This window comes from Mugil cephalus, chromosome 1 (assembly GCF_022458985.1).
Source record: "Mugil cephalus isolate CIBA_MC_2020 chromosome 1, CIBA_Mcephalus_1.1, whole genome shotgun sequence".
NCBI lineage: Eukaryota > Metazoa > Chordata > Actinopteri > Mugiliformes > Mugilidae > Mugil > Mugil cephalus.
In genome coordinates, this window is record NC_061770.1 from 20,369,404 (window position 1) to 20,383,790 (window position 14,387).

Below are 14,387 nucleotides of genomic sequence, written 5' to 3' on the forward strand. Positions count from 1 at the left end.
GGACGTAAACTGGCTTCCATTGTGTTAAAGGGTAAAATTAAAACTTTTACTACTTATATAGAAATGGCACCTGCACTAACTTAAGTATCTGCTTGTACCACACCTCTTAGATATAATAACTTGGTTGTCATTGCAAAAAATGAGGGCAGAGACCAGTGAAGCATCATCAGATAACACAAAAGTCCTCACCTACATAAGAAATTACCACAGAATTTAGGATGTGCCCAGTTTTTAAATGCATTTTTTTCTTTTCAATTTGTGCAATATTGTGTATTTTTAGTTGTGACAGATACAGTACCGAAATGAAAACCCTCTAAAAAGTGAGAAAATAAATCCAATGATACATCTACAAGTCAGTGGCTGTATGTTTTTATTCATCTTTTTTTTTCCCTCAAAACTGCACTTCTTGCATTTTTTTTTTTTTTTTTTTAATCTGACCCCCCAAAAATGAGAAATCTACTGGTGACATGACACCTAAGTGACTGTGGAAGCCAGGGGAGATCACGTCAACACAAAATAAAATCTGAGGACAGCACCTGGGGCGGGTAGGAGCAGATGAAATGTGAATTTACAACAGCTTGTATTGGTTATTATTATTAGTATTATTATTATTATTAGAGTCTATAAAATGACTAGAGATCTGTGACGTAGATATTGGAGAAGCAGTTCTGAGAATATACCAACTGGGAACTGATTTGTTCTGTCTATACACACATAAAGCTGCCTGTATATTTTTAACTAATGGACTAACTGTTGTAGCCATTTTTTTTAATTTCCTGTTGTTTTTCTGCTAAAATGCTGGTGGAACTATTTTGTTATGAAGGGGTTTTTCTTTTGCATGGCTCCATCACCCACCACTTTTGTCTTGAGTGAACGCCCAGGCCTTTGTATTCACAACTCCCTAGTGTGTCCCTTTTCCTGTCGATCTGCTCACTACTAGTCTTCCTGATATTCCTTAGATGGATTTATTTTGTTGTTGCATTCTGAAGCAGCCCTGTTTCCCTTCTGTGAAATTCCAGTGCCACACTTTGAATTAGCTCCATATCTTTTCCTTGTTTAATTGATGAATAAATATGAAGCATCTGTCCATGAAGCACCTTGTGAGTCAACCGTCCAGACGCCACTGAGTCCCTGAAAAGTTGGTTGTAATTAATGCACCTTTTCTTCTCATTTGGATATCCCGAAATTTAACCTCTTAAGACCGGAGCTTTTGTTTGATATTCCATTTCTCTTTATCTGAGATTAGAAGGACCTAAGAACTATAAAAACTAACAACCGTCTTTGAACAGGAAGTAGTTTTTGGGAAAAAAAAAAAAATGGCCTCATATGTGGACACAGGGATTATTTCACTCAGTATTCTAGTAAAGTCGCCAATATGCAAAAAAATAAAACGTTAATTTTCATGTCTGAACATTGCTGTGCAAAAGCAGAACTGCAAATAATAGAGTCCCAGTGTCCTCAATGGAGTACTCGCAAATTAGCAAATTATATCTTATTACTACTGATAGAATTGGTGTGACATATTGAACTAGAAATGTTAGTAAGCATAAATAAATGATGAGGTTTTGAACTTTGTCCACTTTTGTTACGTGATCGGCTGCAGAAAGAATCCGCTGAAATGCCTGCTATCATGTCTTCACACAAACTAGTATCTAGTTAAGAGGATAAAAGTTTAAATAAGACAGAAACCTAAAACTTAACGTCCCCATATGAGGACGCAGCGTCTCAGGAAGTTAAAGCTTGGCATGAAATACAGTACAAATATCTCAGTGTTTACTTCTGCAGACAGAGCAGAAGTAAAGTTATATCCTAAAGTTATTTTGTTCATCTGACACCAACACACATGGCAGGGTCACAGTATGAACAGAAAAAGAACTAGGGGAGAAATGACAAATTATAAAAAATAATTATAAAGATCTGCTTTGAGTGACATCCACATAAACCATCTCCGTGATGTTATTTTGTAAGCAAAATCACTTTTAGTGGACGCAGGACCTTTTGATAACATTAGAACTGTTTACGAATTATACTATACTATTCTCACTTTATTTTGGACCAATCTGAGATATTTTTGTACCTGTTAATCATTTAAAATATGGGAAAACAGGAAAAAGGGTTTAAATCATTTATTGCAGATGCATTTTTCCAATTGCAGTGGAGACCCTATATAAGTAGCCATAATGACATTTTGACACAGTCAAAATGGTGTCTTTCAATAGGGCCAGCTGTTGATGTTGGCTTGCTCAATTTAAAAGACCAAACCAAATTTAGAGACTTCAGAGTGTTTGCACATGCTTGTCGAGAGGGGTTTCTGCAGAGGGTGACTTACTGATGGGGACAAGTCAAAGAAAAAGTGACTTTTGCAGACACACACATTCATAAAACTTACTATCAACACTTCAGATGTCTGTACATTCGTATATATATTCGTGACTAAAAGCTTTGAGCGTATCCTTGGTGTCATCCTCACCCCTCTTGAGCTTCTGGTTGAAGTTGAAGTCACGCACAGAGATAGTGACAGGATTGCCCTTCTTGAGGCAGTGGTTATATAAAACAAGGCCAGCGACCTCATCCATTGCCCTCATCATCACACCTGAGTCAGAAACACAACAAACTGTATTAATAAACATACATACATGCAAGCAGGAAGACTGACTTTTACATTTTACATTTACTGCAGTCCTATTTATGTATGTTATTTCACTATACCCAGTAGTTGTAATGTGTGTCACTAATGACAAAAAAAAAAAACAGCCACAAAGAATTATTATTAAATAGTCAGTTCAATGTGTCAGTGTTTGCTGGTCCTTTAAAAACTAAGTCAGACTGTGAGTTCGATGTCGTACGGTTGTACAATCAAGACTTCAAACAGAAACTTGTGGAACTCTGCACTCCTGTCGCGTCCTGTGAAACCTCCCACTCACATTGTCTTTAAACCCAAACGAGCCTTTTAAAGATAAATATAGTCACTCGGTTGCCACATCTGACACAATATTTCCTGGAGATGTGTCTGCTCGATGAAGAAGGTAATGATTTTCCTGGTGCAAGCCAAAAAAAACTACTCTCTTGAAGCTGAATTATAAATGAGCCTGCCTGCCATTTACTCAACATAACCACATATATCATGACTGCCTACAAGAAGTGCTTCAGGTAATATTTATGTTTTAAGTTTAACCCTTCATGAGGCAAGGAACCATATTTGGTAACTTCGCTAAACATTTATATTGCGTCCCTGCGCCTCTCAGTGAGTTTTAGAAACATGTGGCTTTCATCCAGCCATTCAAAGGGAGCATTCCCAGGTCAAATCAGGGTCAAAATCTGTCTGCAAGGTCACCCCTGCATGGACTTTTAGCATAACTGATTTATTAGGTACCATGAAGAAGTATCCTAATGGTCTCTAATGTGATAAAGTTGACAAGTGTCTGAATCAGCACCTGTGTTCTAATGGTCTAGATACATGTTTATATTTGTTTACTACTTAAGGGCAAGAAACCATATATGTTAAATTCACCAAACTTGATTTTCTCCCTGATAATTAAAAAAAAAAAGTAAGTATTCAATGAGTGCCCTGTAAAGAGTTAATGGTTCCAGCCTATTGGTCACCATAAACAACATATAGCAAATTATACAATACTTCAAAACACCGTGAGGTATCAATCTTCTTATCTGATGGCTAGCGGGAAACAAAATACATGTATGTCCATAAATGTCCAGTTCTTAACCACGGGTAGTAAATTATATAACCCTCATACACTGTAAGGTGTTTTTGGAACAACAGAGAGAACACTGATGAATTAATCACCAGCTGATGGCACAGATGTAAGCGTACAGAGGTGGACTGGATGATTGTGTTCGTGTTCGACCAATATATTCTGTGTAATCTTGACAAAAACACTACGCTTGTTGAGTCTTTGATATGCAGTATACCCAGGACTATAGGTGAAAACACACGACCATGACTTTTTATGAACGGCTGAATGTCACAGATGCTGCTGCTGCTGCTGAAAATCTTATCACAATCAAATGAATCCTGTGATTTATGTTCTTTGTAAGGGATTAAACAAAAAACATATTTCAAGATTGGAGGGGCTGGGTGTTTCTCATATGAAAAACGTGCAACTTATCTTAAGTGCAAGAAAACACTTTGAGCAGCAAGATTACAGATCACAGTTATGCTAGAAATCCATTATTTTCCTGATGCAACAGAGCTCACAAAGTGGACACAGAGGAGTTCACAAATCTGCACCTGCATCTACACCTGTGCCACACACACACACACACACACACACACACACAGCCTTGGCAGCTTAACGCGATGCGTAAAAGAAAACCGTTGTTTGTCGATTTCTCGCAGAAAGTAGGCCATATTGTGTGGAGTGGGCGGCTCGGCGACGAGAGAAACGAGGAAGAGGATGGCAGCTGCTTCTCATCACGGAGGAGGCCTGTGAGCACGTGCTCCGTCTGTGTTTGTGAAAGTGCGCTCGTTTGAAGACGTTCGCACCCTCCGTTAGATCCTCCGGTTGCTCCAGTTGTTCCCTCTGAGACGCTTTTTTTTTGTAAATCTCTCGCATTCTCCGAAAATCAATACGCGTGCTTGCTGGTGGTTGATTTGGCTCCCAAATGTGTGGAGGTACAAAGAGAAAGTGCCGCTTGCTCCCAAATGCAGCATTCACTGTGAAAGTGGGCACACTGAGTTGATTGGGAATTAGACAATTTCTTTAACATCGTCTTATGCTAAGTTGTCACTTTAATTTGACGAGACTATCAACGTGTTCAAGTGCCTTCTATACAAGTAGAACCTAAAGTACAGTACATCCATTAGGATGCACACAATCTACATACTTCTATTCCAAAATAGAAGGCTTGATTGTGATATATGATGATGTACTTAAACTCAGGGCCGGTTAACTTGTGTGGCCACAGCTCAGAACGGTGGCAACGACAACAACGGCATCGCAGACTTAAACTATGTGCGGCCGAGGAAATATATCTCTTCCTTGCTTAGGCCCGTCGCGAGGTATCATCTAAAAACCCATCTTCTTTCCCCCCCCCCCCCCCCCCCCCCCCCCCCCCTCTCCGCGCTATGTTGCAAAAAACTGATGGCATCTCACCTAAGATTGAAAGTTTCCCCTGGGTGCAAGGCTCAGCAGGCGGCTGCTATCCAGGGCCTGGAGTGGTCATGTCAGAGCATGTAACACGTCACGGAGATGGATCATGACCCGAACGGGGTGATGAAACTGAATGTAAACGCTTCGTTACAGTGTTTTGGATTGGAACATAAAATTCACCTATGAGCAGTGGTGACTTTAAAAACACTATCAGTAAAACGAGTTGATATGAAGCAGGTTTTTATATTAAAAAAAATAAATAATAAAAAAATCTGGAATGGGAGGAAAGGTTTGGACGCACTTTCTCCTACATCATCTGGGTGTGCTTTGATGTCACTGTTGGTGATTTATTCACAATTCAAGGCACATTTACCAGCACGGCCACCACGGCATTCTGCAGCAACATGCCATCCTATCTATTTGTTAGAATAGAAGGAGAATGGCTCCAAACACACATTCAAGGCCTCCATCTATGGGCTATTTTACCAGGAAGGAGAGTGATGGAGTACTACGTCAGTTGAACTGGCCTCCACAATCACCCGATCTAAACCCGACTGAGATGTTTGAGATGAACTGGATCACAGAGTAAAGGTAAAACAGGCAAAAAAAGTGCTCGACGTCTCTGGGAACAGCTTCAAGACTGTTGTAAAAACCTTCTGAGTGATTACCTCGTGAAGCTGAGAGAATGCCAGGAGTGTGCACACGATGGCTACTCTGACGAATCCAACATATAAAACATATTCACTTAAGGACTTTCTACTCTCCCACTCATCACCAGTTCTTTAGTTTACCTCTGTGGTAGTTGTCTGTGAACGAGCTATTGGCGCTTTGTTCATTTCTGAAGTACTTTTCCTAACGTGCCTGCATTTTCCTTTTTGATACAGGTGCAGCCCACGCGCCGGTATTCATCAGCTACCTACTGTAGACTCCTTTGTTTCTTTTTTGGAACTCAGCTCCAGCTTTTGTTAACTTTGTTCATTAGATGCCTGTTTTTTGTTTTTTTTTGTGCCTGAACGCGCGAGTCCTGCACATGGGTCCTTTTCTAGAGTTTTCTGTAACATTACATATGCATTCATTCACAGTTTGTTTTGATGTCTTTGGTATTAATCTACAATGTTGAAAATAACACAAACAGAAGGTGTTTCCAAACCTCTGACTGGTGCTGCATATTGGATTTTTGTAGCTTTTTTTGTTTTTAACTCAATCAATGCAGTGCATCAATGCATATTATATGTTATATTATACGTAATATAAAACTTGCTTTGCAAACAAACCCAAAGTAATTCATGAATAACAATAATAATATTATCTTAAAAGTCCCTGAGATAGACTGACTACATGATAAAGGGATATATTACATACAAATGAAACTGAACTCTGAAAGATGAATCCAGCACAATAATTAAACTGAACCAGATTTTGCAGCTGCATTCTCCACATACATCAGCCCTTTCGGTCTCAAAGTGATGCATCATCTGAAATACTTTGATGTTAATCCCTGAAAGTAAGTATTTTTGCCTTTCCGATCTTCCATTTGCAAATACTAACTGGCAAGAATTAGATTATGTTTCTATTCTGTTCCTACGTAATGGCATGAGGGCTCCTGTCAGAATGGAATCATTTTTTTTTCTTTTTTTAGAGGTCAAGCAGTGTAATAAAGTAGCCATAAGGGAGATGAGAAAGGCCCGCTCATTATGCTGCAGTATGAAGCTAAATGGCTGAAGTGGAACCGTCAGGCTCCCGTTTGCTCTCGTTCTTCACTTTACCGCAATGCCCAAGAGATTTCCAGGGGTAGCTTGAGTAGTCGGGAGGTTACTTTGTGCTTTCATTGTCGAGGCTGTGGTTTGTAGTACTTTTGAAGTGGACTGTGTTGTACCAACACATGTTCCTGTTCTATTCCCAATGGCATTTAAGTCAGTATGGTGGGCTGAATGAGAGAACCACTTTAGTGTTTAATTCAGTCAAGTTCGAATTACCTGTTTTGTTTCGATATAAACTGAGCATTAGAAGAGTCATGAAGCTAGGATTTACTGGAGTGCTGTTGTTATATTAGAATGCACAAACTTTCTCTAGCGCAGTGTATTGGCAAGTGAGTGCATAGCCGCTTAACACCCATGACAAAAACTGCCAGAGCTACTGCATGTATGCACTTTTCGTGACGTGGGTGCAGTGACTCATTCAAAGTGAGCGAGATTACAATATTTTTGATATTGCTTAAAATCGTTTTCGATATTTCCTGCTATTGTTGTCATTGGTTCACAGTCTGTTACGGACATTGCTTCACATATTATCTAACACATGCACGTAGCACGTAGCAGAGGCATAGCATTGATCCTCACCTAAATGAATGAATGAAGCAGCAATGTTCATATTTGTTTCAGAAATCCTAAAAACTTAGTAAAGGAAAAAAATCAGGACCAAAGATGCTCGTCTTAATTAATAGCTACCGTCAGTGGATTAATTAATACAACTTTTGCCTAAAAAAAGAAGAAAAAAAAGTATCTCCTTGTACAGTCAATGTAAAAGGTTGAAGTGTGGCTCAATGTGAGGCTGCAAATGAGGACAAGCGAGGCCAAGAGAGCCCTGGGCCTGGCGTTACACATTCACAGGATGACATGGCACACTATGACTCTCCCTTTGCCGTAGGGCTGGAACACAAAAGGCAGAGGGGGATGGGAGGAGTGGTGTGTGAAGAGGAAAGACAGCTCACTCCAAATGGGGAAAAAAGGGCAATTAGCAACCAAGTCCCCAGTGCAGCCCAGTTTGCCACAGGGCAGAATACCTCTGTGATTAGATTCCTTGTGACGATTTCCCCAAATCTTTGCGCCCAATGCTGTCCATGAACAAGGAAGGGAACCTTCCATGCAGATTCTGCCACCAGTCAACTCTGAAAACTTACTTCTGGGCCTTTTAACGAGAAACCAGCGACTCATGACTACAGAAATCAGCCAGGGATGAGAGGTAGTGAGGGTGTGACACCAAGGGATGCCAGCGGAAAAGCTGGCATCCTTCCACAAACTTCCTCCTTCCACATTTGTATCTTAATTTCTTCTGTTTCTTTCCTCTTCCTACTCTTATCTACAGTTGACAGTTCACTATCCCTGTCCCTCTAATCCCCTCCCCAACAACTGCTTTAATCATGGACGGTACCAAACGGCTCAAACTGCCTCCTAATGAGCTGTTACTATAGAAACAGCTCCTGTTAGCAGTGCTACCATACAGCAACCACATCACATCATCTATAAGCCACATCTTTTCTCTGAATTTTATCATTCCAGGTGAGCTTCGCTCAGCATCAAGCAGTTCCTTAACACGCTTGTGTGTGTGTGTGCAGCTTTAAGTTTTTGTAAACTGCAAGCAGTGCCATGGTTACTGTATAACTGTGAGTTCAATACACGCCACAAGCCTGGGAAAATCACTGAGATACAATTCCAGTAATGGAAACTCTGTCAGATAGAGAGCTTTCAGATAAAATGTCCCTCCAGCTGTGATGGTAAAGGTCATCAGCTCTTGCAGATTACTTTTCCAAATGTACAGCTTGTCTTCCTAACAGAAATGTATTTCCCGTTTTAAAGTAGCTAATGTTTCTTCCTCCAGTCAAACATCTCAGATTTGTGTTTGGCGAAACTTGTTAGTCGCATAACATAATATACACGTACTAGCTCTGAATGTTCTCTCCTAGGCTTGAGCATGGGAGCTTAAGGGTGCTGTGAAGCATCACATCTGTTCCTCGCACTACACCCTCCTGGACAGAGATCTCAGATGTTGTGCCTGGAATCTGCATGGAGCCACTCTCCGTGTTTGGAGGTCACTGCCCTGAGTGTTGTGATCGCCACAGGAACCAGTGTTGCCTTCACCTTCCACATCTCGTTTTTCAGACCATGGTATTTCTCACACTTCTCATGTTCCTATCGCTGTGGATTTCTACCACTACAGTGTCCTACATTGTGTGTCTCACTGAACCTTTCTTCAAGGTGTTCCATTTTTATTTATCCGAAACGTGGAGAAGTAGTCAGAAATACCAAAGCAGAAACACACTACTACCAAGCTGACCAATCACCGCTTGTTACATTTCTGGGAAGGTGCAGGTCAGGCTATAGTGTAGGGTCGCCGTAGCTACATCATCAAATTCACTCAGAAGCCTAAGCCACCTATTAGTGTCATAGTTAAGGAAACATCTGCTGAACTCTGTCTCATAACCAGGACACTCACTTTGCAAACAAACCCGATGTAAATTCTTTTCTTCTCCGAAAACTGAAAGATAACCAACAGCTTGAGAAAACTGTTCAATATATTTGTCCACATGGATTAGATATATACACACACACAGACTCATAAGTGTCCAGCGAGGCCTTGCTATCCCAAACTTTGGGCCGCTGATGTTGGATCAATTCGATGCAGTTAGTTAGCTGGTGCCTTTTCTCTCTTGTATCGATTCTATGTCAGTGTAGTAAGCAAACAAGCTCTCCCTTCAATTAATTGCTGGTTTGACCATGGCGAAGCTTCTGTGCTGTGATTTTGGTTTTATTCATTAAAGCACCTTTGTCTCAGTCTTCACTGACAGCTTAGGGTTTCCTGCACATATACCACAAGAAAAAAAAAAAAAAAAAAAAAAAAAAAGATATTCCGGCTTAATAAATCTCAAAAATCTGTTTGCAAAGCCACTGTTTTAACTCAACAGGTTTCCTATTAGTTGAATTATGTGATAATTTCTACATCTCAAACAGACACATGTGGTTGTTTGTGTGGTTTGGCTGCAGTAACCCTGCAATTTCAGCATGTGATTAATAAAGTATTCTGCATATACCAATATTTACTGTGCAAGGACAGTAATTCTTGTAGAGATTCAACATGTAACTGTTTTGCTGACCTTTTAAGGGGCAAAAAGCCATATTTGGTAACTTCCACACACATTTCAGATTGCGTCCCCGTGCCTCTCAGTGAGGTTTAGAAGCGTGTGGTTTTCACTCAGTCAGTCAGAGAAGATCAGGACTGAGAGGAGAGAGGTTCTCTGGTCAAATGTGGTTTGTGAGGTCCACCTCTGCATGAACGCCGAGTGTAATCGCTTTATTAGGTACCACAAAGAGGTGGCCTCATGTTTTCTAATGTAATAATGTGTATGTTGATGTTTCTAATGGTCTAAATATATGTTTACATTTTGTACCACTTAAGGGCAGGGAACCATATATGGTAACTTAATTGACCTTGATTTTCTTCAAGGAAAAGAAAAATGTTACAAAAAAAAAAAAAAACGTCTACCCTACAATTACACTGTAGGGACGACATATTGCATTCCCAGTATTTCAGTCTGTACCTTATAAAGGGTTAAAGTACACAAAGTAGTTAAGTGTCAAATCTGCAAAAAATACAAAAAGATTTACTGAAAATGCTGAATTAATTTAATAGAATCCACATTTTCAACTGGAGTGCACACATCAGTTCATATTTTTTAACAACTCATTGTTTTGCTACCCTCTATGTTTCTGTCCTTCCTGGAAACTACATACATGAAAAAATGCACGATGAATGAAAAGAATTGATTTATTCCTACAAGAGAGAATCAACCGGACCAAACATTTCATGGTTATTTAAATGTTTTCTATTGAAGACGCTATCAAAGGTTTGCACCACCGCTTTCAATTCGACTGTGCTTGGCGGTCAATCCCTATTCAGGTGGTTAAACTTTTGCATTTTCCTTCTGACTGTATCATTATGATTATTAGAGATAATATCAGCGTCTACGTGAATGCAGTGAGAGTGTATGTCACCAGAGTGATTTTCAACTCCTTATCTTTAAATGCTCTTCTCCAGAGTCTAGGAAAGGCTCCACCGGTGTAGCCGATCCAGTATTTTATTTCACAATGTTTGTTTTGAAGGACAGAAGGCCGCCAAGGCAGAGGGAGCAATCTACAGACATACACAAAGGTTGATCACACAAGCTCCAGTGGACATATCCCTGTCTCCCTGAATTCCTCAACCTCAGCCACTGACATGTTTATATACTCACTGAGCAGAGATCAGAGCAGAGGACAGACAATATAAAGCCTCCGCGATAGATGTTCTACGCTCTCTTTCCCTGGCATGTCTCACGTACAAGTTCACATCCTGTATTAAATCTGTGCAGCAGTTACTATATAACAGGCACGCTGCTTTCATTTCCTCTTCTTTCGGTAGAACATACATGCACCGTAGATGTAACGGACATCAATGTTTGCACAGAAGCAAACATGACTAACAATGGAAAACACATGACAGCACATATCAGGGTTTGCGTGTTTTTAATTCCCCTTTTTTTGCTATACTAATTTTATTCTGTCCGCAGTGATGCCCACCCGTGGAAATAAACTGCTGTTTCCCTGGAAACAAGTGGTACACTTCCTTAGAACGTGAAGGGAGAGCAGAGAGAAGGAACGAGAGAACATGAGATAACAAAGGAGAGGTGACCGTGTGGCAAGAAGAATAAGCAACAAAGAAAAGTAAAAAGGAGAATGAAAAAGAAGAGCGCTGACTTAAAGGGCATGGTGGTCGGTTAAGCTTTGTGATCCTCTGATCTCTTCCAGGATTTTAGAAAATGTCCAGGCTTTTGTTCAGCTACACATTTCCACCACACACCAGGTGTCTACCATTTGAGGAGCAACTGCAGAGGCCTTCGACCTCCCAACATCTGGTGTTGCAAACATTTTGCAAATTTACCAAGAATGCTTTGAGCGCAATGTGCACGCTATTTTCCACTCCTACCGTCAGGCAGCGGTGCACGTTCCATCGACCGCACTCGCTGCACATGGGATCCATTCCCCAACAGTCTCACACGGCGCTTTCTTAATCTGGGTGATATTTGTGAACAGTTTTTTTGACATCGGTCCCTAAAACTCCTGCGGGCACGAAAGGAACCGGCTGCGCTGCTGAAGTCTTAATTCCGAAGATGCTCAGCTAATAGTCTGGACCATCTTAGCCCTCACAGGGACGTTTCGCTTTTGTTTTGTAGAGGAGCAGCAGTTTGACATCGCCAAATTGAGAAACCGTGCTCTAATGAAGGACATTTGTGAATTTTGATGCCAAATAATTGCAGAACGACTTCCTGAATGGGATCCCACATAACTGTCAAACAGAGGAGATTAAAATGACATGACTGTATTATCCTGCATTAGTGTCAGTGACATGATTGTCAAGTCTCAGCCTGGATGGGTGTGTTGTCACATTTTGTGTCTGCTTACCGTCAGTCAGACAGTCATCAGAAGAGACTGGATTCTGTTCTTATGAGTTCATGTATGAGTGTTTCGAGCTTTAAGTCTCTTTGGGTTGAAAATACAGGAAGTGGATAGACTGGCAGTCATTTCCTCGTGGAAGTTTACTTGACAGAGAGCGAGCACTCTGGCTCCCTGACCTGACTGTGTTACGTAAATAAAATAAGTCTAGTGAAGGCAGCAGCAGCAGCAGCAGCAGCGAACAACAGAGAACATTGCCTAATGAGCAATGGCATGTACAGAAAGAGTCGGCAGAGCGAGCGTGTGCCTGTTCCACATTTGCACTGGACAGATTTCTCAGCAAACTTTCCAAATTCTAAAGGAAACCATGACACGTGCACCACTTATCTGCACCACCCGTCCCGCCACCCAGTCCTGTCTCCTTTCCATCCCCTTTCCTTCTCAGTCAACATCTCTCTTCTGTTTTTCCACCTCACCATGCCGGTGTCGCTTTGATGGCCTCCTTACATGGCTGACCTCAATAGAAATGGCAGTGTGAGCCAGAAACAATATACCTCCAGTGATAAAAAGCATCTGGTCTGCGCTGATAAAAACGTTGGATTTGTTACAAAGCACCGCCAACAGTATCTAGAGGATAGATTTTTGATAACGGGGTGGCTAAACATTCAAGTCTGGAAACGAAAGCACTTTATTTTTATATTCTCTCCAAAATATATTGGAGAAAAACAAAAGTTTTTTTAAGGAAACCAAACCAATCCGGGGGAACAGCAAAAGCACAACTGGAAGCTTGTAAAACATGAAAAAAATCTGCTTCAGCTCAAGAGTTTTTTGTGAATGTGTATTTTCAAGGAGCCTCAGAATGTATCAGCAAAAAAATAAAGCAGTAAAAATAATTTATCTACTTATAGGCGGTTAAGTAGGTCAAGTAAGACGTTTTAAAAGGCTGAAAGTAGGTGAAACTCTCATTGGCTGTCCATTTTCTACCTTTAAGTTCCCACTGTTACAGCCGCGTGCCGTCGTGCAGGTTCCACAGAACAACAAGCAGTTTAAGCAATGCAACAGTGCACACATACACTAAATACAGAACAGTCGACAGTCTTGCAGTTTTGTTCTTCACAGTCATTCTTACAACTCTCATCTATTCACCTCAGACAACGTACAACGCAAAACTTCTGCTTTAAAACATACATTGTCTTTCCTGCAGGATTTCAATACTGTGCCAGGGTCATAGATGGTCCGCCCCTGTCCTTTCTGACTTGAATACTAACAGCGCTATGGCGCACATGAGCTCTTTGTTTAAATATGACAAAGAAATGTGACAGATGCTGAAGCCTAGTGACAGACAGTGTCTTGGAAACACTCAGCGCAGAAACACTTTGTCAGCAGCTGCTAGCGCTGGATCAAATTTTAAAAGTAAAAAAACAAAAAAGCAACCTCAAAACATTATAATTTTTTTTTTTTTTTTTAGTAGTATGACAACATAAGACAATGCTCGCTGCTTTAGAGAGGTCAGTGCAGGTGATTATCATTTGACCCACACATACAGAGACGCTTAGACGTATTTGTACCCCTCAGAATTTGCTGCATTCCTGCATAAAAATATCAACAGATTTCCATACATCTAAAAAGTTTGGAATCCACAAATCCACGATTAGACAGAGTGTGGAAAAAATGGGCGACTGATTCCGCTCCATAGGAGTGGTCGACCAACCAGTGTCCCTCAATAAAAGTCTGAAAGAGTAACTTCTAAGAAAATAAAAGGCTCTCTCACAATGGAAGGCTACGGTTAACGTTCACGAATCCACCATCGGGAGAACACTGAATGCATGGCGACACTGCTATCTGAAAATAACATTACTGCCCAACTGTAGTTTTACATGTGGACAAGTCTATTTGAAAAAATATTTTGTGGATGGATGGATGAGTCCAAAGTTGAATTATTTGGTTTGTATGAGAAGCATCATGTCAAGAGACGAAACAACACAGTATTCCAGCATCAGAACCTCATCCCTTCCACGAAACATGGGGGTGACAGCGTCCTTGTTTGGGCCTGTTTTGCTCCATCTGGGCCAGG

At 40.7% G+C, this 14,387-nt stretch overlaps 1 protein-coding gene across 1 annotated transcript in view; it reads right to left on the reverse strand.

Moving 5' to 3' along the window:
• acot7 (acyl-CoA thioesterase 7) overlaps window positions 1-14,387 on the reverse strand; it is a 48,246-nt gene that overhangs the window by 17,288 nt on the left and 16,571 nt on the right. The window contains exon 10 of the mRNA XM_047576123.1: window positions 2,471-2,593. Coding sequence (XP_047432079.1) covers window positions 2,471-2,593 — 123 coding nt within the window. The remainder of the gene's footprint in view (window positions 1-2,470; window positions 2,594-14,387) is intronic.